Below are 25,208 nucleotides of genomic sequence, written 5' to 3' on the forward strand. Positions count from 1 at the left end.
CTACCTGAAATATGGTTCTGGATAGGCATAGGATTGAGCAAGTGTCAAACTTCAATTACTTAGGCTTTTATTTTGCCTCTTACAGTGAGTGGAAATCTCATCATCATCATTCCTTTATTGGCATAAAAACATAATACACAAAGGCTACAAAAGGAATGGAGATATTAAAAAGTGCCCTTTATGGCATAGTTAAAAGACAGTTACATCGAATAGCGCTGTTTGTTGATACTGCAGCGCTGTTTGTTGATACTGCGAGTGGAAATCTCATTATTTTTGTCTTCTGGAGTCTACTAAAGCACATCCAGCTGCAATTATGAGATTATTTTATCATTCAGGAGGGCAATCTATTCCATAAGCTCTGGAAGTCTATAAGGTAAAAATTTACCTGCTTTATGGAGCTCCAATTTGGCTTTCCGTACTTTCCTCTAAAATTGAATCTTTGCAATCAAAAATTTTACGTGCCATCTTTCAAACACCTAATTGTATCTCAAACTCTAACTTATACTTAGAGGCTGGTCTTGGCTCCATCTCCCTGTTAGTATGGAAAGCTGTGGTGAAATTCAGATTTTTCCCCCTTATTAGACCAGGACTTTCTTCCTGATCTTTTAAAATGGACCGACCTTAACCCTTTTGTGTCCTCTTGGACAAAGAAAGTAGATGAAAGACTTTCAAGTTTACAGATTTCCTATCCAAGTTTTCCCTCAGACCTCCCTTTAGTAATGAAACAGATACTTACAGATTTTGAATGTATGGACCATCTTGAACTATATGGTGATGTCAAAAGGAAATGCGCACCCTCTTTCTGGGGACAGAGTACCCCATCTTTTCCAGTGCTACCGGACTATCTAGAATTCTTAACCATTCCAACCTTTTGAAGACCTTTCTTTTTGGCCAGACACAATGCCTTACCCCTCAACAAATTATTTGGCAGATTCCTAGATAGCCGAATTGAACAGAGAGTCTGCCTGTGTGGAAAGGCAAAGATAGAAACACTTAAAAGGTAAAGGTCCCCTGTGCAAGCACCGGGTCATTCCTGACCCATGGGGTGACATCACATCACGACGTTTACTAGGCAGACTTTGTTTACAGGGTGGTTTGCCAGTGCCTTCCCCAGTCATCTTCCCTTTACCCCCAGCAAGCTGGGTACTCATTTTACCAACCTCGGAAGGATGGAAGGCTGAGTCAACCTTGAGCCGGCTACCTGAAACTGACTCCCGTTGGGATCGAACTCAGGTTGTGAGCAGAGCTTGGACTGCAGTACTGCAGCTTACCACTCTGCACCACGGGGCAGACACTTACACATTTTTTATTCAGTTGTGATTTATATTCTTCTATAGGATCCTCTCTTATTACTCCATTAATTTCACAGTTTCCTGTTTGATCTAACAACTATCATTTAATATATCTGCTGTCTGGTAACGATAAAGCTGTTACTCTATTCTTAATTTAATATTTAGCAGCCGCTTTGAAGAAATGCCGAAAGTTATAAGCAAGTTATACCTAAATGCCTAAAGAGCATACAGGCGCTCTTTTTGCACTAGAACTGGAAATTCAATCCAAAAATTCAAGAACATTGTAGCAAGCTCATGAGAAAATCCCCTGTGGATTTTTAAAGTAATAAGATTTCATGGTGTCTATTATAATCAATGAGAGCTAAAGTAATGAGAAGTTACTTGGCATAAATTATCTATATATTCTGACAGCAGAATGCAAAGATGAAGATCCAACAACAGCATGAACAGCACTGAATTAGTGGAGAAGGTAGGCATTCATGATAAACTCAGTCTCCATTAATAATCTGATTCAGCACCAGGGTGGATTTGATTTAAACCAAATCGATTTAAATCACGATTTAAATAGATTTAAATCACAATTTAAATCATAAGACTATATTTAAATCATGTTTTTTTTACATAAACTACACTTCTCATGATGTTGTTTCATTCAGACCAACAGGCCTTGCATTTCTTTGTTGCAGTGTTTGCATTTTGCACACATGCCTGCCTTACTCATAAGTAGAGGAACTTCATTAAAATATTCACAAACTGGGTCTCTTTTACAGCCTGTTACCATTATTATATATTCTCTCCAGGGAGAGAATTATATATTATATATTCTCTCTCCAGGGAGAGAATAATATGATAAACCTCAGGCTATACACACAAAGATCCCAATACCTGTGGAGAATTCTGCTAAAAAGGTTTCACTATCATTTTTATTGCTTGCTCCTCCCTCCTCACACCTAGCTCCTTGTGCAGATCTGTTCCACTCCAATCAATCTTCTATTCATTGAACTTCTTGAAACTTAGCACTTAAGAGGGAAGGAGCTGATTCTATGTGCATACAGTTGCAAAGGAGCAATGGGATCAAGGTCTTTTTCTCAACTCTGTATGTTTATTTTATAACATTTTGCCATGAAGAAGAGGGCATGTTATCTCTGCAGACACAAATTCACAGTTTTGAGAACTGCAAAACCAAGCAAGTGATATCTTCTAGACAGAAAAACTGACCAAAATAATATTACAGAAACCTCTAGAAGAGCATGACATTGTGACTGGATTAATGGAATTCATTTACCAAAAAAATGTAAACATTAAATCAATATACAGCCTCCATGTTACATAATTAAAAACTAATCCTTATTTCATGATGAATAACCTTTGGACTATAATGTATTTTAAATAGAAAACTATCTTTGGATAGCTTTTTCCCCCAAAAAGCATTTTTTTAAAAAATTGATTTAAATAAAAAAAAATCCAATTTTAATTTTAAAAATCTGGTTTTTAATTTTTTTAATCAATGATTTTTATCCACCTTGTTTAGCACGTAGGCTCACTCTTTCGTATGAAAGCACACAAGGAAGGTATCTATCTGTTGGATAATCTTGCCAGCATGGTGTAGTGGTTAAGAGTGGCATACTCTAATCTGGAGAACTGAGTTTGATTTCTAAACTCCTCCACATAAGCAGTGGATTCTAATCTGGTGAGCCAGGTTTGCTTCTCCACTCCTCCTGAAGCCTGCTGCGTGACCTTGGAGTAGTCTCAGTTCTCTCAGAACCAGCCCCACCTACCTCACAAGGTGTTTGTTGTGAGGAGGGGAAGGGAAGGAGATTGTAAACCGCTTTGAGTTTCCATAAAGGTAGAAAAAAGTGGGGTATAAAAACCAACTCTTCTTCTTGCTCATGTGTGGATTTTGCTCATGTGTAGATGCACCTAAATTAAATGAACTCTGTCAATCCCCCTTAGGTAGTCATACGGACACCTTTTTTGAACCAGTACGGTCACGAGACCTTGCCACTTTCTTGCCCCAGGTTTAGATTGATATCTCTTCACGTGTTGTTGGGGGAAATAGACTTTATGTTGCCCTTGTTCAGGATAATTATACAGATGGTATCTATATGGTCTAGTGTGGTAGGTTTGAGAACGCTGTTTGTAGGGGTATTGTTGCTTATATGAGGCCTGACGTGAAGATTGGGAGATTCCAATCGCTTTCTCTGTAATATAATGTTTTCATATGGTGTCAAGGCACTCATCGGCTTTTCATTAAATAGGGCTTTCTCATCGAAAGGCATGTCTTCCACTGTGGCCTTGGTACTGCCAGGGAGCGTGGAGGATCTCAGCCAGGAGTGCCTACATAATACTATGCTGGAAGCTACCGTCCTAGAAGCGGCATCTGCTGTGTGCCATGCAGCTGCAATTTAGTATTTGCCCAGTTTGGAGCCTTCGGCCAATAGGGCTCTGCCCAACAATTTATTGTCTTCGGGTAGGGCATCCAGCAGCTCGGAAAATCGTTCCCGTAGGAACATCTATTGGCAACATGCAGACCCATAATATTCGAAGAATAGAATTTTTCTCCCCATCACGTCTAGTCTGCGGCCCTCTTTATTGAGAGGACTGGAATGGGTAGCGCCCCGTGATTTAGACGCCAAAACCCTGGTGACGATGGAGCTTGGGGTCAGGTGCTGGTATAAAAATCGAGCATCATTCTGCTTAATCTTATACAAGTTCTCAATTTTTTAACAGAGGAAACATTAGATGCAGGATATTGTCGAAGGCTTTCACGGTCAGAGTTCATTGGTTCTTGTAGGTTATCCGGGCTGTGTAACCGTGGTCTTGGAATTTTCTTTCCTGACGTTTCGCCAGCAACTGTGGCAGGCATCTTCAGAGTAGTAACACTGAAGAGAGACACTGTCCTTCAGTGTTACTACTCTGAAGATGCCTGCCACAGTTGCTGGCGAAACGTCAGGAAAGAAAATTCCAAGACCACGGTTACACAGCCCGGATAACCTACAAGAACCAATTAGATGCAGGTTTTGCCCATAAGTTGGTAGCAATTTATCTAATGCCCTTAACCCAAGGGAATTGGGATGGACCCGAGTCAGTGGAGTACAAGACGTCCCTAATTGGGTCGTCTGGCTTCGGATCCAAAATGGTGACTCTGAGGCCCATTGCTTTCCATTTATGGAAAGTTGTCCGTTAATGCAAACTTTGTTTTATGAACCTATGTTACATGGCTCAGAGTAAGCATTTAGAATTTTTCTGGCTGAAAGTTACTGAGTTAATCTCTTTTTTTTCCTAGCTGTTTTTATGGTCTGCTTCTAACTTGAGAAGTGTTTTGTCGGTATCATTTTAGGCCGCTGAATGTTGATTTATTATGTTTTTATGCCCCTGGCTTGTTTTTTTTTTTAATTTCTACTTCTTATGTGGGTTTTTTTAATTATTTCATTGTATTATATTACTTTCCAAGCCACCACAAGCAAGCCTCTAGGGAAGTGGCATGTACATTTCTAAATAAATAAATAACAATGAGTTTAATATTACAGGAGAAAAGGAAAGCATGGTAAATGCAGAAATTGCACATGAACTAAGAATGGGAGCACATTTGGAATTCTGACTCAGCATGGTGTAGGGTTGCCAACCTCCAGGTTGTGGCTGGAGATCTCCTGCTATTACAACTGATCTCCAGCCGATAGAGATCAGTTCACCTGGAGAAAATGGCTGCTCTGGCAATTGGACTCTATGGCAGTGAAGTCCATCCCAAACCCCGCCCTACTTAGGCTCCGCCCCAAAAACCTCCTGCTGGTGGCAAAGAGGGACCTGGCAACCCTAGCATGGTGAGTTAGGGTTGCCAGGTGCCCGCTGGTGGCGGGCAAACCCCTGGCCATTTACCCCTCTGCCCACCAACCACCTGAGGGTTGGCGGGCAAACGTGCATGCATGCATACCATGCGTGGCACTTCTGGTTTAGAACCTGAAGTTCTGCCTCGCGAGGGGCCTTATACCTCTTGGTCTGAGTGGTAAAGGGCCGCACACGGGCTCTTTCCGCAAACTGCCTCCCGCCAGAGGAGAGGCAAGACCTGGCAACCCTACGGTGAGTGCAGCAACAAAATGGTTGCCACTGCTTAACTTCAGTAGCATAGTGCATATCCTTGTGCTGTGGTGGCAGATGCTGCCAAAGCAACATTTAAAAATCTGTACAGCCAATCAAATCTCCGATAGTTAATCAGAAGCGTTGCTGGGCAAAAGCTCTAACTGGCCACACCCACTTTCTAAAAACACTGGGCGGACACCAGAAAAGGTGTTGGGCACCCATGGGCACCATGTTGGGGACCCCTGCTCTAGGACACTATTTGAGGCAATATGGAGAAGACGGCAGTTCTGGATCCTCACCCAGACAAAAGTTACCCAACACATGGAAGATACTTTAGCTAAACAAAAGACCTGCAAAGCCAACGGACTTCAATATTTTATGGTATTTCTATTTGTTCATGCTTAGAAGTTTTTACAGGTTCTGACAAATGAGTCTGCATCTAAAGTCATATTTGCAAAGAGCTGAATTCATTCCCTGTGTACAAAATCCATACTCATTAGCGACAATGGCGGTACAAAAAAATGATGCAGTTGCTACTGATTTATGACAGGCCCACTGTCACAGAAATATTTCATCACAGTACACTACAGTCAATGCATTGTATTCTAGAAATAAAACTTCACATCCAGCAAGAATGAGCAACCTAGTGAGGATTGTTGCAAACGGGCACACAACACATTACTTTTGGAACTAAAAGGAATAGTGAACTGCACTTTGCTTTGGAGTTCAGCCCCCTGAGGTTGCCAAGAGCCCAAAATTACAATTTATAGATATTTCACATTCGTTTCTCAAAATCCAAACTTTATTTACTTGGGCAACTTGTATTTTAAATTAACGCTGGATGCAGTGATCATGACTGCCGGGTTTATTTTGTCCTAAATGCACACTGTCTGTATTAGCCAACTTAAAACAAAAACTTCAAATTCAAATGCACAAACAATGGAAAAATATCTAGCAGCTTAGTATCTAATGACCAAAATGTGTTTTCTGGAGATAGGGGAGGGAATTAAAACATCAACAGAATCTCAGATTACTTTATCCATTATATGTTACTTTTATCATTACATTTCTTCGTACAAAGTCACATTCCTCCCCTAAGCGTCCTTGCTTTTAGCGAGCGCTGTTCCTCTATTTATATATTTTCCCGGAGTAGCTCTATTTCTGGATCATGACACCGCAATAGGAGATAACTGTTTTTATACGGAATCACCAAAGGCCCGTAATTATAATGGACGGTAGCCCGTTTCACACAACATTCCACACAAAATGGGTAACACAGGGAGGGAGAAGAATAGCAGCAACAACTTTTGCATTTATTGAAAGGTGTACAGAGATTCTAAGCCAGGAATAAACCCTAGCTAAGAAACCCAGCTTGAGGCAGGAGGGGGGAGCTCACTCTGATTACACCATATGCTGGCATTTGTATGTCACAAGTAACCAGAATTAATCACATTAAATCACATTAATTCATCACCCTTTTGGATAAATGCCTAGGTAAAGAAAAATGTTTTGGCTTAACATCCTGAAGTTAGTAAAGTAGGCATCAGTTGAGTCTCATGTGGGTTCAAAAAGCTCACCACCAGTGAGAAAGCCCTGCCCTACTCACCTACTCACACCACTCACTCCATGTAAACCCCATTACAGTAAATCTAACCTGGATGTGATTCAAGCATGCATCAATGTGGCCAGCTCACATTATTCAAGGAATGGCTGTAGCTGACGTACCTAAGGTTACGCCAGGTCCCTGCCAGGGGTGGGGGATCCCTTGCCCTGGGGTCCCTCCACCCAGGGCTGACCAGCTGGCTGGTGGGGGAACTTACCAGCAGGAAACAGAACCCTTCCTAGGCCAGCATGGCTGGCAATGCAGTGATGTCACCATTGGCATGCACCAAAAGTGACATCATCATATCGCTGCCAATGCAGGGACTTTATGGCATTCGTGCAAAAACTCTGGGGTAAAAATTGCTTCAACCATAGAGTTTTTGCCCAAATACCAGAACATCCCCATGTCATCAGTGACATGATGACATCACTTGCAGTGTGGGCTGAAAGTGGCATGGCCACTTCGCTGGCAACGCTCTGTTTACTGCCAGCAAGTCCCCCCACCCCCTGCTGATTGCCAGGGGGTACTTGGCAGGAGGAACCTGGCAACCCTAGGCATATCAGATGAAGCTGATAAAAGATGCTACAGGTCACAGTACAGGCTTGAACCTCCAGCTGTAAGCCAAGATCCAGCAAGACCCCTACACTATGAACCTCTTCTTTTAGAACGTTTGCAACTCCCTCCAGGACAGGATGCCTCCCTGAGCATCTTCATCATTGAACAGCAACACCTTATTCTTATCTAGACTAATCTACAGTTTACTGGTCCCATCCATTGCATTACCTTCTCCAGCTATTTGTTCAGATCTCCACAGACCTACTGAACCAGCTCTTTGGGAGAAATCCTGTAGAACTGGTTGCATTCTGCATATTGGTGGAACTTCACTCCAAATCCCCATATAATCTCTACCAGCTCTTCCATGCAGGTGTAACATAGAAAGGGGGCCAAGATGAACCCCTGTGGACTCCTAAGTATGCCATGGAGTAGAGCAGCAGACACCCAAGCATCAGCTTGCTAGAAATGGCCAGACAGGTAAAAGTAGAACTGCTGAAGTATGATGGCCACACTTTCTACCAGTCAGCTTGTCCAGAAGGACATCATAGTCTATTGCATTGAAAACTGCCAGGAGGTCCATGGGAATCAACAGGGACCCACTCGTCCACTCACTCTCCTGGAAAAGTTCATCAGTCAGGGAAATCAAGGTTATTTCCATCCTTCACCAGGTCTGAATCTGATCGAAATGAAGCTAGATAACCTGTCTCATCCAGGACTACCTGAAACTGAGTAGCCACCACCTGCTCAGTCTTACTCAAGGATGGAATGTTGGCTGCCAAGCAGTTATTATTTAGATCATTCGTTCAGATCATTTAGGTGCTTTCTTCAAGAGCGGTTTCATGACCATTTATTTAAAAGAGATCACAACTACACTCTCCCACAAGAGTGGTGTTTATCACCTTACTGACCCACCCAGCCACTCTGACCCCACTAGATACTATGAAGAAAAATACACAATTAGAAATGTATTGCGGGTCATACGAAGTATCAGGGAATTATTTCACTGTACAGCTTTGAAAATAATAAATTCAGGCAAATAATTAGATCACAAGAGCAACACTCCTACCATGTACAACTACCACTCCACCCAAAAAAGAAAATATACATTTAAAAAAACTACTACGCCGGTCTGGTGACCACCTAATGCTCTCATTTGTGATGCATCATAAGGAACCTACAATATATAATTTTTTTAATAATTCAACGCTCCAAGATGTAATGATGGGATGAGCAATGCATTCTGGAGACCCATGCTCGTAAACAGACAACTACAGTAGAAGTAAACAGACCATATCACAATCATAACAAGACACCAGGCATTCCAATAAACCCATGTACTAATTGTCCTCCCTAAATAAACACCATCAGTACAGTTATGGGACCAAATAATACAATTCACTACACTCAGAGCTCTTACACTAGTGTTTTAAAGAATTTTTTGTTTGTGACATCATGCTTATAATAACCATCGGCACTCGACGTTTGCACAACAGGCTCAGGAATGTATGGGTAAAAATCTGACATAAAAACAGAAGAGTCTACAAGTTGCTATCCTCAAGAAAACATTTTCATAAACGTTTTCATAAAGCATTACGCACTGAATAAGGAAAAATTCATTGTGCATATCACAGATGGTTCTTCTCCCATTATAAAGACTGAGTTAACTAAATGAAGAGCTGCTGTGTTATGTTGTTTTTAAGTCCCAGCTTGCTTTTTAATGGCTTGTCTTGATGGCATCAGCTTGTTTTCAACAGCTTGTTTTAGTGGCTTTGTTTTGCTTTTAATGGTTGTGATTTAATGGTTTCATTGTATTGTTTTAGTTGTGAACTGACACCAGCAGGTCTCTGGAGAGGCAGCATGTACATTTTCTAAATAAACAAATAAACAAATAGATATTTCATTATGATGGACCTCATGCAATCTGTAACTCAAGTTACTGTCTCTCTATTATTTTTTAAAGAAGGAATAGTTATGGTAAAAATTGCATTAACTGCTCTATATCACTTATTGATAGGGTTGCCAACCTGTAGGTGGTTCAAAACAAAACAAATCACAGCACCCTCAATATTTAAACATGCACAGTTTATAGAAAATGAATCATACTATAGAACATGACTAACTAACCTATATGATAACATGCAAAGATATGACCAAACACACAAGAGGTACTGAACAGCAACTATGTACAATATATACAAAAGACAACTTGGCCAAATTAGCCAAAATGGTCAAGATGGTCAAAATGGTCCCACAATGTACTGATAATGATCATAGGTACACCATTTTAGTGTAGGATTCCTACTTTACATGACATCTCACCCACTGCAGAGGGCACCACCTTCTTCCGGCTTCATGCTGTAGCACTGAACAATAGGGTTGCCAGGTCCCTCTTCGCCATCGGTGGGAGGTTTTTGGGGCACAGACAGAGGAGGGCAGGGTTGGGGAGGGGTACCTGGAGATTGGCAACCCTACTGAACAATGATAATGAGAAGCGGCTCACATGGAAATATATCTGCCTTTAACACTGAAACCAAGTGAATAGCTTGAATTAATATTGTCATATATGAATGGGCTTTCAGACCACGACTGACTCTTAGTCACAGTATCGTGAACTAGTCAGAGATCTCCAACATATGCCTACACACATCCCTCACCCACACATGACATGGCAGATGAAAAGCATCTTCTACTAATACGCTAGCCTTTTGTTTACATGCTCTGTGCATAAATAGAGGGGATAAAACATTGGACCTTAAGCCTGATATCGTGCTCACTGCATGAGTCTTGTTAAAGATAGGCCCCTCGCCATCTAATTTGTTTGCTTCAGTTTTAAGCTGCTCCTTGTTGCATTGATCCAAATTTAGTAGCTGCCGGCATGTGGGATAGTTTATAACAATGAATGCAAATCATAAATCTTTAGAAAGACAACAACCAGATTCATTTCATTAGACTGCTAAAAGGGCACAATGAAAAACCCTCCTATTTGCTTGTTTTTATTTTTTACAGCTGGGCACAGCCTATTCCCTACCATTTAAATTCATATTCAGGAGGTGCTTTGAGGTCAGGCATCTTGGGTCTTATATTAACACATAACCACTGAAAGATATTCTTCTTCCACCCCAAGCTGGACCCAAAGCAAAACATCCAGATGGCAAACCAGCATGATCACACCTACACAGGGTGCTAGCAAAGAATATTCCTACGGTCCACGGTCCATTTTACAAGGTATTTTGCATCCTCCTCCTCCCTTTTCTGATAAAATAGTAATAGAAAAAAATACATTCAGGAGATACAAGGTGTTTTAGGAGAGCTAGCAGTGTCCAGTATTCATGGAGGTCTGTCACCAACTGAGGTCATATTATGTATATCTTCTCCACTTGCTTCTTGTTTCCAATGTATGCATCATGTGGAAACCTATTGGTATGTGTTGAAAAAAAGGATTTTGACAACTGCCACACACTGGTGCTTACATTGGAAAGGTAAAATTGTGTTATGTTGTTCTAAATCAGCTTCCTAACAGCCCAGAGGACTGATTAAGGAGCACAAGATAAAACACTTACTTAAATGTGATGGCAAGAACTATTCTTACACTTTGCACAAAGTGAGGTAAGGCATTTCACATTCTCAGGTACTGTTTTAAAATTAGTTCTCTCTAGGTTAGGGGAAAAAGAATTAGCACGATAGCTAGATGCAAAAAAATTGCTAGTACTTCCAAGTAAACCACATACACACAGATTGCCTGACATTTAGAAAATGCTTTATCTGGAAAACTGGGTATTTTCAATCAGTGGCGCAGTTACAACTTCAGCTTCCTAGGAACCATACCATGGTGATTATCATAGCCACCGGAAATGTGGAGGTTCCCTTTAGTCACCAGGGCCACTGATAGACCTATCCTCCATGAAAATATCTAATCCTCTTTTAAAGTTGTTTGTGCCTCTGGCCATCACTACATCCTCTGGCAGTGAATTCCACATTTTCATCACTTACTGCGTAAAGAAGTATTTCCTTTGGTCCATCCTGAATCTCCTGCCCGTCAGCTTCATTGGATGCCCTCAAGTTCTAGTATTTTGGGAAAGGAAGAAAAAGTTCTCTTTGGGCGAAAACACATGGTCGCTTTAGCCTCCTTTATTCCCTGTTTCAGCCAGGATTCAGCCAGGATCGAACACACATTCGGCGAAACACATGTGTTCGATCTCGGCTGACTCCTGGCTGAAACAGGGAATAAAGGAGGCTAAAGCGACCATGTGTTTTCTCCCACCCCATGCATATTTTATAAACCTCTATCCTGCCCCCCTTGTGTGAATATGAAGTGCCATCAAGTCGCAGCCGACTTATGGCGACCCCTTTTTGGGGTTTTCATGGCAAGAGATTAACAGACGTGGTTTGCCAGTGCCTTCCTCTGCATAGCAACCCTGGTATTCCTTGGTGGTCTCTCATCCAAATACTAACCAGGGCTGAGCCTGCTTAGCTTCTGAGATCTGACGAGATCAGGCTAGCCTGGGCCATCCAGGTCAGGGCCCTGCCCCCCTTAGTCGTCTCCTTTCTAAAAAGTCCCAGACATTTCAGCCTTGCCTCATAGGGAAGGTGCTCCAACCCCCTCTTCTGTACTTTTTCCAGCTCCACATATCCTTTCTGAGATATGGTGATTAGAACTGCATACAATATTCCAAATGAGGCTGCACCATAGATGCATTCAGGGGCATTATTATATTGGCCATTTTATTTGCAATCCCTTTGCTAATAATCCCCAATATAGAGTTTACCTCTTTAACTGCTGCAGCACACTGGGTTGACATTTTCATTGAGCTATCTACTATATACTAGGACCCCAAGATCTTTTTCCCTCTCAGTCTCAACAAGTTCAGACCCCATTAGGCTATACTTGAAGTTGGGATTTTTTGTTCCAATATGCATCATATTACACTTACCAACACTGAACTTCATCTGCCATGTTGATCTATGTCCTCTGCATCTTAAACCTGAGCATCTGGCCAAGAGTGTCATTACCTGAAGATTGTTGTAATTATAGAGATAGCTATATTGCACTTTTCTCTGCACTAGGAACTAGGCTTATATAAAAGACAGGAACAAAAAATAGTTTAGACAAAGAAAGCACAACTCCAGTTCCTGGGCCGGTCCTAGATTTACTGGGCCAGTTTATTCAGGGCCACAAGCTGTGAGCTTGTCTAAAAGTATAGGTCTGCCAATCCCCTGGTGGGAATGAGGGATCCCCCCCCCCCGGTCTTTTTGCCCAGGGCTGCTTGGAGCGGTAGCAGATTTTTTTAAATACAGCCTCGTGTACCTACTGTAAGTTTTTACTGGAAGGGACAGAGGGTAGCTCTAGGAATCACCAGAAACTTTGTGGTTTTACCATGGAGTTCCCAACCATTCCCAGAGCTACCATTTGTCACTTCCAGGAAGAATTTCCAGTACGTACAAACGGCTGCATTTAAAAAAAAATCTTTTGTGAATCTGCCCCACCAACCCTCCCACCAGCAGTGCCTGGCAACCCCAACTGAAAGCCCTTTTGCTCATGCTCTCATGCATGTACCAAAGACTTGTGCCTCTGGGTAAACCCACAATAAACACCCACAACAAATGTGAAACATAAACTCAGCCAGATTTCATACAGCAAAGTTATTCCCAACCTTTTTTCCTTGCAGGGAAGAAAGCACAACATTTATTACAGTGTGTTCCTTAAAGACTGATATAGCAAAATAAAAATAGTTGGCACATTAAGGACCAGTATATGTTTCAAGTACAAACCCCAGTTCAACTTTGGACTAGTTGGTAGCTTGGATCCGACAGGAGGGGGAATTCTTCAGAGTCTCACTCATGCTGCAGCACAAAATGGTCCCCAAAATGTTGCTCCTGGGGACAGGGCACTGGCGGGAATAGCATGAAGGGAGAGTCTGAAGTCTGCAGCAGGAAGGCGAAATTGGCAAAAATTGCCCCTCCTTCCCTTAGTGGAAATTTTCTGTGAGATTCAGCTCACTCTTTCTCTCAACCTAACCTACCTTGCAGGGTTGTTGTGGGGATGACACAGAGGCATCAAGAATTATGTACATTGCCCTGGACTCCTTAAAGGAAGGGCAGGATAAGAAATGTGATAGAGAGAGAAGTTAGTGGCCATCACCTGATTGTGTGGCAGTATATTCCATACAGTATAATTCATATACTACCTTGCTGACCAGGAACTCAAGCCAAGGTGGGTTATAATACAAACTATGAACAATAAAAATACGGAAAGTACATTGTATGAAGAAGTACTTTCTTTTTCTCTTCTGAACATACTGCCTATCAATTTCATTGGGTGCCCCTAAACCTATGGAAGAGGGAAAACAAAGTTTCTCCTGTCCAATTTTCCATATCATGCACCATTTTATAAACTAGACTAGTACAGTTTCTCCTTATTTTATTCTGTCTGTGGTCTCTTTGGTTATATTAGAAAACCTGAGAGAAAGCAGTTCCTGTACAGAAAGAACCACTGGAATCTTGAAGGGAAAACAGTGTGCAAAATCAAAACGGCCAGAATCTAAAAGAATTGGGAGTTGGCGAATAAACAGCAGGATTAAGATACAGCTTTTTGTGATAGGAAAGAACATTGTTTGAACTCTCGGGCTGAAATATATCCGATTGCTAAGTTTCCAGTTTCCAACCACCATATTGTAGAATGTACTCAACTGTTAAATCTGGAAAGGAAGCTCAGACCAGCCTTTGACCTCCCCTATCATTCATTACGCAGTGTGTCCCTTTAGCAACACACCTTAGTGACATCTGTGCCCTCCATCACAGTAATGAGGCACTTTAAAAGGCAAGATTCACACATGCATATTCATCATTCAACTACAACATCAAGCAATGACTTGCAGCTGTGAAATCACTGTTATACATCACTCAGAACACAGCTCTCATGTCACCCAACATACCTCATACTTAATACTTTTCAGTCAATATAGTTCATACATTGAGCTGTGAGTCATCACCAAGTCATATACAAGTATGTGTGAATCAACTCTAAATTACGCTTTGAGTCAGAATAGTGCTTCCTGTATTATTCTGGTCCTTTAAGGACAAGTACTCTCCCTAGAGTGTATAATCACTAAAATCTGAAAACAGAAAGTAATACCCCCAAAAGTTTGGAGAACAAATACTAGACTGGAGTAGTCCAAAGCAGGTTTCTCATTAACGAGGGGAGGGGGTTCTTAGAAAAAAATGTCATAATTCCCTAATGGAATCAATGCTAACAGAAAATCCCCTGATTAAACCATTTAGTCGTACAAACATACACTGCAGAAAAGATGCGGTCAAACATTCAGTAAAAATGTGGGGACTCCTATTTTTCCACAACAAGAGTACCACAGAAACCCCATAAGATACTTTTGCATTAAAAGCGGATAGCATAACTTTGATCCATACAGATTCCTGAGCATCTGAAGTTTTATTACTCATGCAGAACTGGAAAACATTTATGTGTCTTTGAAAGACCAAAGTCCTATTAGATTGACCAACAATATACTACACTTTTTTTATCTTGCCCTGTCTCCAAGAAGCTCACATTTCTTCTCCTTTCCCTATATTATCTTCACAACTACCTTGTGAGTTAGTCTAGGCTGAGAGTGACTGACCCAACATCACCCAATGAGCTTTAGCTAAGCAGGGATTTGAACCTCACTCCCCACTCTTAGTCTGGCCCTATAACCAGAACACCAACTTAGGGTTTCTTTCTACCCAAGAGTAAAACTTGGAGCAATGTGAAAATAAGATACATAAAATGGAATAAATACAGATTTTCCCCTTTCAGATCCTTATTCTACACACAAATTAGCAGAACAATATGATCACTGGTACTTTTTAAGAGGCCTGTTGCAGTAAAATACTACTGCGCTAGTCCTGATTCATTCCGATACACTCATTTTACAATGAACTAGTAGCACTTGATAGCATAGGGGCAGTAAGCAGCACATCTGCCTTTTACAGGCAGGAAATAAAGAGCCATATGCCTCTTCATGCTGTCGTGCAATTATTGCCTGCTGAAGTTTGTGTTGAACTACCTGGATCCCTATCAAAATTGTCCATAATCTTTCTCACCTCAATGCAAGCTCTGGGTGAAGCACACTAATAAAGTTGCTTTGCTTCAAATATGCCTACTTTCCCATAACTACTTTCTCTGGGTTTTCCTCCCACACAGACTATCACCTTAGTGACACAGGCCTAAAGTAGGGTTGCCAACCTCCAGGTACTATCTGGAGATCTCCTGCTATTACAACAGATCTCCAGCCGATAGAGATCAGTTCGCCTGGAGAAAACGGCAGCTTTGGCAATTGGACTTTATGGCATTGAAGTCCCTCCCCTCCCCAAACCCTGCCCTCCTGAGGCTCTGCCCCAGAAACCTCCCACCAGTGGTGAAGAGGGACCTGGAAACCCTAAGATCCAGTCCTGGGGAAACCTCAGATCATTAACTACCTCTTTTGTTTTTCAGACAGATAAGAGTAGGGTGATAGTGACTCTACCTCTTGGGGTTTTTGGTTTGCTTGTTGGGTCATGTGGGTGTGAAATTGTGCCTGTACTGAATAAAAATTTTGTTGCCCATATTTGAGGAAGGCAGAATTCTCTGAGTGCCCTTTACTGTTCACACTAAGTGAAAAAGTATATTCGGTAATAGAATTTGCTCGGAGACGTGGCAAAGAGGGACTTGGCAACCCTAGCCTAAAGTTCTACTGAGATGAAAACTGAACTAACTTTATATTCATTTACATGGACTGCTCTTCTTACGAGCGACTCCGAATAGTTTTTACAGCATTTTCCCACCCCACCTGAAATCAAAACATTTTATTTCTACCCTATACACGCTTTTTTTTAAAAAAAGCAGGAGACAGATCAACTCTCGATTGCACAAGTTTCAGAGAACATGCTTGGTTATTTTGTGAGTTTGACCCAATGCACAAACTTACTGTCCTTTTCCCCAGCATTCGGGATGAGTGAGGTAAATTTGCATGGTTGTTGAGGGAGATAAAAGGAGGGTACGTAACATTTATCAGTGTCAAATATCCTGTTTGGAATCCTTGTCTGTTTTTACCACACTTCATGCTCTATGAGTGTTTGCCTCGTTCTTTTATTTATTTATTTTTTAAAATGCACCCTAGTGGAGGAAAAAGAAAGAGCACAGCCTTCTCTCACATTTTTTTAAAGCCATGCATTGCTATTTTGCATGGAGAGAAGAGTCAGTCCTGTTTTCAGTCTCTATCAACAGGATGGGTGCTCCTTCACTAGCTATGCCAGGCCAGGAGGAATACACGGACTTCAAAGAAATAGTAATAATAAAGTTCAAAGTAACTGAAACCTCTCAAAGGCGAAAGGGATGGGCATGGGGGAGGGGTGTCATACAACTGCTAATTTTATGGGCTACATTCACCCAGTGTGAAATGTGCACAACCACACTTTCATGACTTGTTATCTGGGAGGAAAAAATATATATTTCCGGAGTACAAGATATGACAGATCCAGCGTCACAAGGGGAAAAAGTCATCCCGTCAACAGAAGTATAATCTTGAGGGAAGATGCCTACTTGTTACACACAATCCTTAGAATAGCTTTTCAAGGCCTTTAACTGTTCCACCTATTATATCGATCTGTTACTGTACCAAGGCAAAATTGTAAGTATTTAGCACATTCTGCATTTCAAGCGCTTCACAAACCTTCTCATTCACCCTTACAACAATCCTGTATGATGGGCTATTACAACCTTGTAATTATGGGGAGGGGGGGGTAACTAAACTGAAAGTGCAATATATCCTAGGCCATTCACTCAAACAGTGCTGATCTCTGTGTCGATTCAAGCTAGTAAGTGGACATCTTCACAACAAACAGCCGAACATTTTTGGCACATTTCAGCCAGCAGTTATCATGCTAAATCAATTTTTTTTTTAAAAAAGTTACAACTTTCTTAAACCCGGTTTGTATCAAGAGATTCCTGGCAACTGACATGGCAGTTCAAGAAAATATACATTGTAAGGAAATGCCTGCAGCAAACAGAAATATCAACTTCGAAAAAGAAATAAATTTCCAAAGCTGATCTGAAGAGGCAAGTTACAGGAGATTCTACAAGTCCAGGCCCCCCATGTCTCTTTTTTTTCGGTTAGCAGAGTTTAGATTGTTTCCCCTCCAAACGGAACTGTTAAAAAATAAATTATTAGTGTCTGAGTCAACATGTAGATTTGCTACTATTTGCAGCTGGAGTCTGAGATGAACCACAGAATCAGACAGGAACAAAGCCTAATCAGAGAGAGAGAAAGAGAGAGAGATGATCTTATTCATTCTCATGTGGCTATCACATCACTGGCCACATACGTCTGCATTGACGCATACACTATTTTATGTTATAATCAGTGTATTTTATGCTTTGGTATAAAACCTTATGTAACACATTCCTGCTTAATATGGATCAGCCTATGCACTGTTATGTCAATCTAAGCAGTTTTCACTTCGGAAAAAGATTGTCCCATTTTAAACCATGGCAGGAAAATACCAAAGATGTGTACAATAGCAAGGCTCTTAGGGCTTTTCCAATCTCTGTTTTTCCAGTCTACAGATTGGCATCGGTGTTAGGATTCCTAGCAATCAGTTCCTGCAAAATACAAATGGCTCCTGCTAGGTGGATTGTTACCCTGACTTGGAGAAGTATAGGGCTATTTAGGGATAACATCTCTTAAATCCTAAAAAGACATGATATACCTCAGCCTGCATAGCCAGCATGTTAACAGCACACATACTGCCTTTCTGATGCTACAGGATTATATTACAGCAAACACTTGCAACTGCTTCTTTGTCCAAGGAAACCAAATGTATCTGCACTCCATCATTTACCCAGAGAGCGTCTTACAGGCACACACATACAGATGGCCCTTTCACTGCTCCCAAATCAAACACAGCATCAAGTCCAGTATTAATTAGCATCTGTGATGATAAACATAATATGTACGATAGCTACAACACCTCTCCCTATACATAAGCCCCGAAGGATTCATAACACCCTGCCAAGAGGGAAGAAAGTACAGCATGTAATCGGCAGTATAGAAAATCATTTCTACCTTTCTTCAGAAACACCTATATCTATCATTGATCGACAAGGAATTATATAACGAAGACTAGTTCAGGCGGCTCCAGAATACACAACAGATCACCAAGCAACCCACAAAACCCCAAAAACAAAAGCCTCTTTCTCTGGTGTCCCTGTCCTCCGCAGATGCTGCTATTCTAAGAGAGGAGGATCGAAACCACCAAACGGGTGATCTACTGAAACAAAGGACTTACCGCCTCAGAGTCTTCAAATCCATGCAGGTACAAATTGTCATACATGGAGGTTTGATAATCCAAGGCTCCTCTCCTCGATGCAAACGTGGAACTGCTTCAAAAGTCACGGCCAGGGTTTTTAAAATGCAGGGAAGGGCCTCGACAGAGCAGCTGAGCCTGCCTTGTCAGTTTTCAGTGGATTCTCCCCCCCCACAGCCAAGATGCTGTTTATTCACATCATAGGAAGGGAAGGCTATCCCTAGAGGCAATCCAGACCTGGCATTTTATCTGCCTTCCAAATGCAAAGCATGAAAGCAAAACCGTTCTTTCCCCAACCAAGGACTGATGACAGCGCCAGGGAAGAGGCTGCTGATTGGCTGAGCCACTGTGCCTCGGTCAGCTCCAAGAGCCTTCTCTTCGATAGTGGATGACGAGCAGGAGGCTTGCGCGTTCGTAACAAGCAGGTCTCTGATTATTTGTCCCCTTTAGCAGTAATAATAAAAGCCTGTCACCGTTTTAGAGGCAGGAATGTGTGTGTGGGGGGGTGTAGCTGGCTGCAACGGCAATTGCACTGTGGGTGGGACAGAGGGGTTGTTTGCGAAGGAGAATTTTTCCGAAGTCCACTCGTCGAAACGTTACAAGTGCAGCCAAGGCACTTACTTTAGCAAACTGCTGCGCTTGGAGGTAAATCGTAATTTAAATCAAGGAAGTGCAATGTGTAATTTCACACAGGGGCAGAAAAGAAACAGAAGAGGAGCTTTTGCTACCAGGCAGACTTCATAGCCGGGAACACCGTCTTTCCTTGGGACTTCGGAAGAGATGGAGAGGGGAAAGACACTCGCTATCACAAGAGCTTTGAAGGGAAACACTTCACTTCCTTTCAATGTCTGTTTTATATACTTTACAAGTTTGAATTGTCTGACCAACATTTTCATCTAAGGGGTCCCTCAACAAAAAGTAAATCACATTTTTTAAAAAATATTTTATAATAGCTAGTACAGTAATAATTTATCCCCACTAATATTTAAATATTTAAAACTGTTGAGACATACATGCTAGCAGTGGTCTTTATAGAAGGGAGAAACGTTGTCACAATATTATATAGTAAAGTGGTGTAATTTTCTTTATTTGACTACTTTATGCCTGGTTTTTCATGAACACAGCAGATTTTTATAAGCCCAGATAGTGTAATTTGCTTCATCATGGTCAACTGCTGCAGTAATCGTTAGTACCTAGCACACAGGAGGTATAAGCACTAGCATTTAGAATAAAGCTCCCATAACCCAAAGTGCTCAGGTGCCATTGTAGATGAAGGATTAGGAATCCACACATAACCAATAATCCATCCCCTTCTCACCTTTCCCTTCCTTCTGGCTTCCCCTTCACTTGTTTGAGACTGTATCCTACTTAAAGGCAGGAACCTGTCTAGCTTTGCATAGGTAAAAGGTAAAGGTAGTCCCCTGTGCAAGCACCGAGTCATTACTGACCCATGGGGTGACGTCACATCCCAACGTTTACTAGGCAGACTATGTTTTATGGGGTGGTTTGCCACGTTTGCCATTGCCTTCCCCAGTCGTCTACACTTGGCCCCCAGCAAGCTGGGTATTCATTTTACCGACCTCAGAAGGATGGAAAGCTGAGTCAACCTTTAGCTGGCTACCTGAAACCGAGTTCTGCCGGGATTGAACTCAGGTTGTAAGCAGAGCTTTTGACTGCAGCACTGCAGCTTACTACTCTGCACCACAATGCTCTACTCTAGTTTTGCATACATAACCCTATATCACTTCATTCAGCTAACATAGGTAGCATGTTGCACTGGAGCAAGGAGTCTTTCTCTAGCAGGGGCAAAGTTTCAGGGGGTGCATTGGGTTATGGCAAGAGGGGGGAAGGGAAGCGTTCTGTTCTGCAAGTGGAGCTCCACTTGTAGTTAATTAAACACAACCCAGTCTTCCTTCATAAAATACGGTCATAACTAGGGTTGCCAGGTCCCTCTTTGTTATTGGCGGGAGGTATTTGGGGTGGAGCCTGAGGAGGGTGGGGTTTGGGGAGGGGAGGAACTCCAATGCCATAGAGTCCAGTTGCCGAAGTGGTCGTTTACTCCAGGTGAACTGATCTCTATTGGCTGTAGATCGGCTGTAATAGCAGGAGACTTCCAGCTAGTACCTGGAGGTTGGCAACCCTAGTCATAACCCAAGCTTCTGAACAATACTTGTGATAATCTTAAAATTCTGTATCTGGTGGAGTGTTAGGTATCCTTAGTGCAATGACTAGTAAAGAAGGGAAATATACAAAAAATTAATGTGATTCTCAGTGACAGAGGTATTTGGATGTATACAAGAGGCTGAAGATGCAACTGCTTCCATTTTAAGAAAATATCTCCAGCTAATGTAATACAAAATTATTGAGAGGAAGTTTAGTATTAGGAATTAAAAATGGATCTTGCCACAGAGGAGGAATGGAATGAGCTGGAGGATACAGGCTTGTTAACTCAATAAGTTAAGATACATTATTAAAACACTCTATACAGAAGAAACACTCCAGGGAAGAAATAAGAGAAATGACAGCTGAATACTACTATATATGTCTTGCTGTAAGTAGGATCCTTACATGTACAGTAAGTGCCAGACCTTTGTGTGAATGACTGGAGCACCTTCTGGTAGCCCGGGGGGGGGGGTGCAAATGCAACTGTGCACCTTGTGCCTAAACTGTAACTTTTTCTTAGGCACACGCAGATGCAATTTGCTTTTAAGGAAATATAAACCCAATCTTGAAAAGGTAACACTTTCTTGTGAATACTTCACCTAACGAATTGGGAAAATTCAGTACAATCCCTTGCAGAGTTACTCCAGGCTAAACCCATTGAAAGGGAGCCTTATGGCGCAGAGTGGTAAGCTGCAGTACTGCAGTCAAAGCTCTGCTTACGACCTGAGTTCGATCCCGATAGAAGTCAGTTTCAGGTAGCCGGCTCAAGGTTGACTCAGCCTTCCATCCTTCTGAGGTTGGTAAAATGAGTAAATGGGGGTAAAATGTAGATGACTGGAGAAGGCAACAGCAAACCACTCCATAAACATAGTCTGCCTAGTAAATGTTGTGATGTGATGCCACCCCATGGATCAGTAATGACCCGGTGCTTGCACAGGGGACTACCTTTACCTTTTTAAACCCACTGAAATAAAACTGTTTAGGACTGGAGTAAATGTACATAGGATTGTGGTGATATGGTACTGTGCTTTGCTCTTACATTCAAACTCAGAGAACACCTACACTATATAGTTAAACAGTCTCAGGCACAGACAATTTCGAGCTCTTCTCCTGAACCTACATTGTGTGTGTGTGTCTGCATTAAGTGCCATCAAGTCGCTTCTAACTTATGGAGACCCTGTGAATGAATGACCTCCAAAACGTCCTATCCTTAACAGCCTTGCTCAGGTCTTCCAAACAGAGGGCCGTAGCTTCCTTGACTAAGTCAACCCATCTCATTGTGAGTCTTCCTCTTTTCCTGCTGCCTTCAACTTTTCCTAGCATTATTGTCTTTTCCAATGACTCTTGTCTTCTAATGTGACTAAAGTACGATAGCCTTAGTTTGGTCATTTTAGCTTCTAGGGTGAGTTCACGTTTGATTTGATCTAGAACCCAACTTATCTGTCTTTTCGGTGGGCCATGGTATCCATAAAACTCTACTCCGACACCACATTTCAAAGGGGCTGGGGCCACTAACACTAACACCGGTGTGCGCCTTTCGGCTGTCGGAGTTGTGGGCCCTTGCGCCGGAGGAGGCCTTCATCGGCCTCCTAAGGGCTTTGGGTTGAGCCGCCGGCACGGCTCAGGGATGGGCTGTAAATGTCCTTTTCACACGGGGCCAAACTATTTCTTTTTAACTTAAGCCTTTAACTGAGGAGTTCCACCTTTTAAAGCTTCTCTTTCTCTTCTCTTTCTTTTCTCTTTCTTTTTCTTTCTTTCTTTCATCACACATCTGTGTAGTGGTTAAGAGTGGTAGTTTGGAGAGGTGGACTCTGATCTGGAGAACCGGGTTTGATTCCCCACTCCTCCACATGAGCAGTGGAGGCTAAGTAACTTCTCTGCTTTTACATTTGCAGTAAAACACAAGATCATTGGCAGGATCACTATTTTACTTCATAATTGTAAACATACTGCAAATATTGTCGAAGGCTTTCACGGTCAGAGTTCATTGGTTCTTGTAGGTTATCCGGGCTGTGTAACCCGACACACACAGAAAACTATGCAAGACAGAAGCACAACCACCACGATTATACGGACTACCTAAAATTCATAAGGATTCCGTCCCACTCCGACCCATCGTGAGTGCCATTGGTTCCCTAACATATGAATTAGCTAGATATTTGACCACCCTCCTACAGGACCACATTGGAAAAACCACTTCTTACATCAAAGATTCAACTCACTTCATCAACAAAATCAGTCCGTTGAGACTCAATCCACAGGATATATTAATCAGTTTTGATGTTGTATCCCTCTTTACCAAGGTTCCAGTAAAAGACACAATCTCATTGATTAACCAGATTTTTCCAGAAGATATAACAGACTTATTTCACCATTGTTTGACAACAAGTTACTTCCTATGGGATCAAGAATTTTATGAACAGATTGAAGGAGTAGCTATGGGAAGTCCACTCAGTCCAGTAATAGCAAACTTTTACATGGAATATTTTGAAAAGACAGCATTAGAATCAGCACCTTACAAACCTACAGTCTGGTTCAGGTTCGTAGATGATACATTTACTATTTGGAGCCATGGTGAAGAAAAATTAATGGACTTTCTAAACCATCTTAATAATATCCATCCAAACATTCAGTTTACCATGGAAAAGGAAATTGAGGGTAAACTCCCATTTCTTGATACCCTTGTCATCCGTAAAACAAACTTTCAGTTAGGTCACAAGGTCTACCGGAAACCAACTCACACAAATCACTACTTACACAAAAACTCCAACCACCACCCCGACAGAAAAGAGGAATAATCAAAACATTAATGGACCGTGCAAGACGGATCTGTGAACCACAGTTTCTCAAGGAAGAAACTAATCATCTAAATCACGCACTGCTAGCAAACGGCTACTCCAAGAATGAAATCAGAAGGGCCATTAAACCAAACAAAAATCAGAAAACTCAGGAAAAACAGTCTCCCATAGGAAAGCTATTCTTGCCATTTATTAAAGGAGTCACTGATAGGATGGAGAAACTTTTGAAAAAACATAACCTACAAACAGTGTTTAAACCCACCAAGAAAATACAACAAATGCTACGATCAGCAAAAGACAAAAGAGACCCCCTCACCTCTGCAGGAGTATATCGTATACCTTGCAGCTGTGGAGAAGTTTACATCGGGACCACAAAACGCAGCATACAAACAAGGATAAAAGAACATGAAAGATACTGCAGACCTGGCCAACCTGAGAAATCAGCAGTGGCTGAACATGGACTGGCCCAAACAGGACACAGGGTCTTATTCCAAGACACTGAAAGACTGGACAATTCTACCAACTATTTTGTCAGATTGCACAGAGAAGCCACTGAAATTCATAAACATCAGCACAACTTTAACAGAAAAGAGGAGAGTTTAAGAATGAATAAGGCTTGGCTTCCTGTTCTGAAAACCTCCAGACTAACAAAGACAACATTCAACAATAGCCATGCAGATTAGCTTTGGATTACACACATTAACAGATCACTTCAGGATACAATGGTTCCATATTAACATACCATACCCTCATTAGCACATTATCTTGATACTTACAGGACAATGATTAGCACATTACTTTTGCAGGACAATACTCAGCTCAAACCCAACCCCCTTTCTGACTATATATTACTCTTCCTATACCCTTGACATTGAGAGACACTGTCTTTCAGTGTTACTACTCTGAAGATGCCTGCCACAGTTGCTGGCGAAACGTCAGGAAAGAAAATTCCAAGACCACGGTTACACAGCCCGGATAACCTACAAGAACCAATACTGCAAATACTGCAAAACATGCATCTTGTCTTCCACTAGGACAGCTGGGGCATCCAGATGATTTCAGTGGCTACCAGTTACTACAGCTGAAAAAAGTTACTAGAGTTGACAGTTACATTTATGATAAAATATTCCATACAGATACACCTATTTTTAGAGTTGTCAGCCTCAAGGTGGGGGCTGGAGCTCTCCTGGAATCAGTTCCCCTGAAGAAAATGCCTGCTTGGGAGGGTGGACTCTATGGCATTTTACCCTGCTGAAATCCCTCTTCTTCCTAAGCCCCACCCTCCCCAGGCTCCACCCCCAAATCGGGATTTCCCAAGAAGGAGTTGGCAGCTCTACCTATTTCAAATATTCTTTCTTTCTTTTTCTCTTTTTCTCTTTTTCTCTT

The 25,208-nt window shown here is 41.8% G+C and overlaps 1 protein-coding gene across 3 annotated transcripts in view; it reads right to left on the reverse strand.

The window, feature by feature from the left end:
* The window catches only part of CACNB4 (calcium voltage-gated channel auxiliary subunit beta 4), a 171,088-nt gene that overhangs the window by 80,982 nt on the left and 64,898 nt on the right, over positions 1-25,208 (reverse strand). Inside the window, exon 1 of one of the 3 annotated variants that reach the window (XM_056861653.1) lies at positions 18,844-18,925. The exons of the other annotated variants lie outside the window; for them this stretch is intronic. Within the exon in view, the coding sequence (XP_056717631.1) occupies positions 18,844-18,888 (45 nt within the window). The 5' untranslated portion in view covers positions 18,889-18,925. Of the gene's footprint in view, positions 1-18,843; positions 18,926-25,208 lie in introns of those variants that run through there. 3 annotated transcript variants of the gene reach the window in all.

Source organism: Euleptes europaea, chromosome 15, assembly GCF_029931775.1.
Source record: "Euleptes europaea isolate rEulEur1 chromosome 15, rEulEur1.hap1, whole genome shotgun sequence".
Lineage (NCBI taxonomy): Eukaryota > Metazoa > Chordata > Lepidosauria > Squamata > Sphaerodactylidae > Euleptes > Euleptes europaea.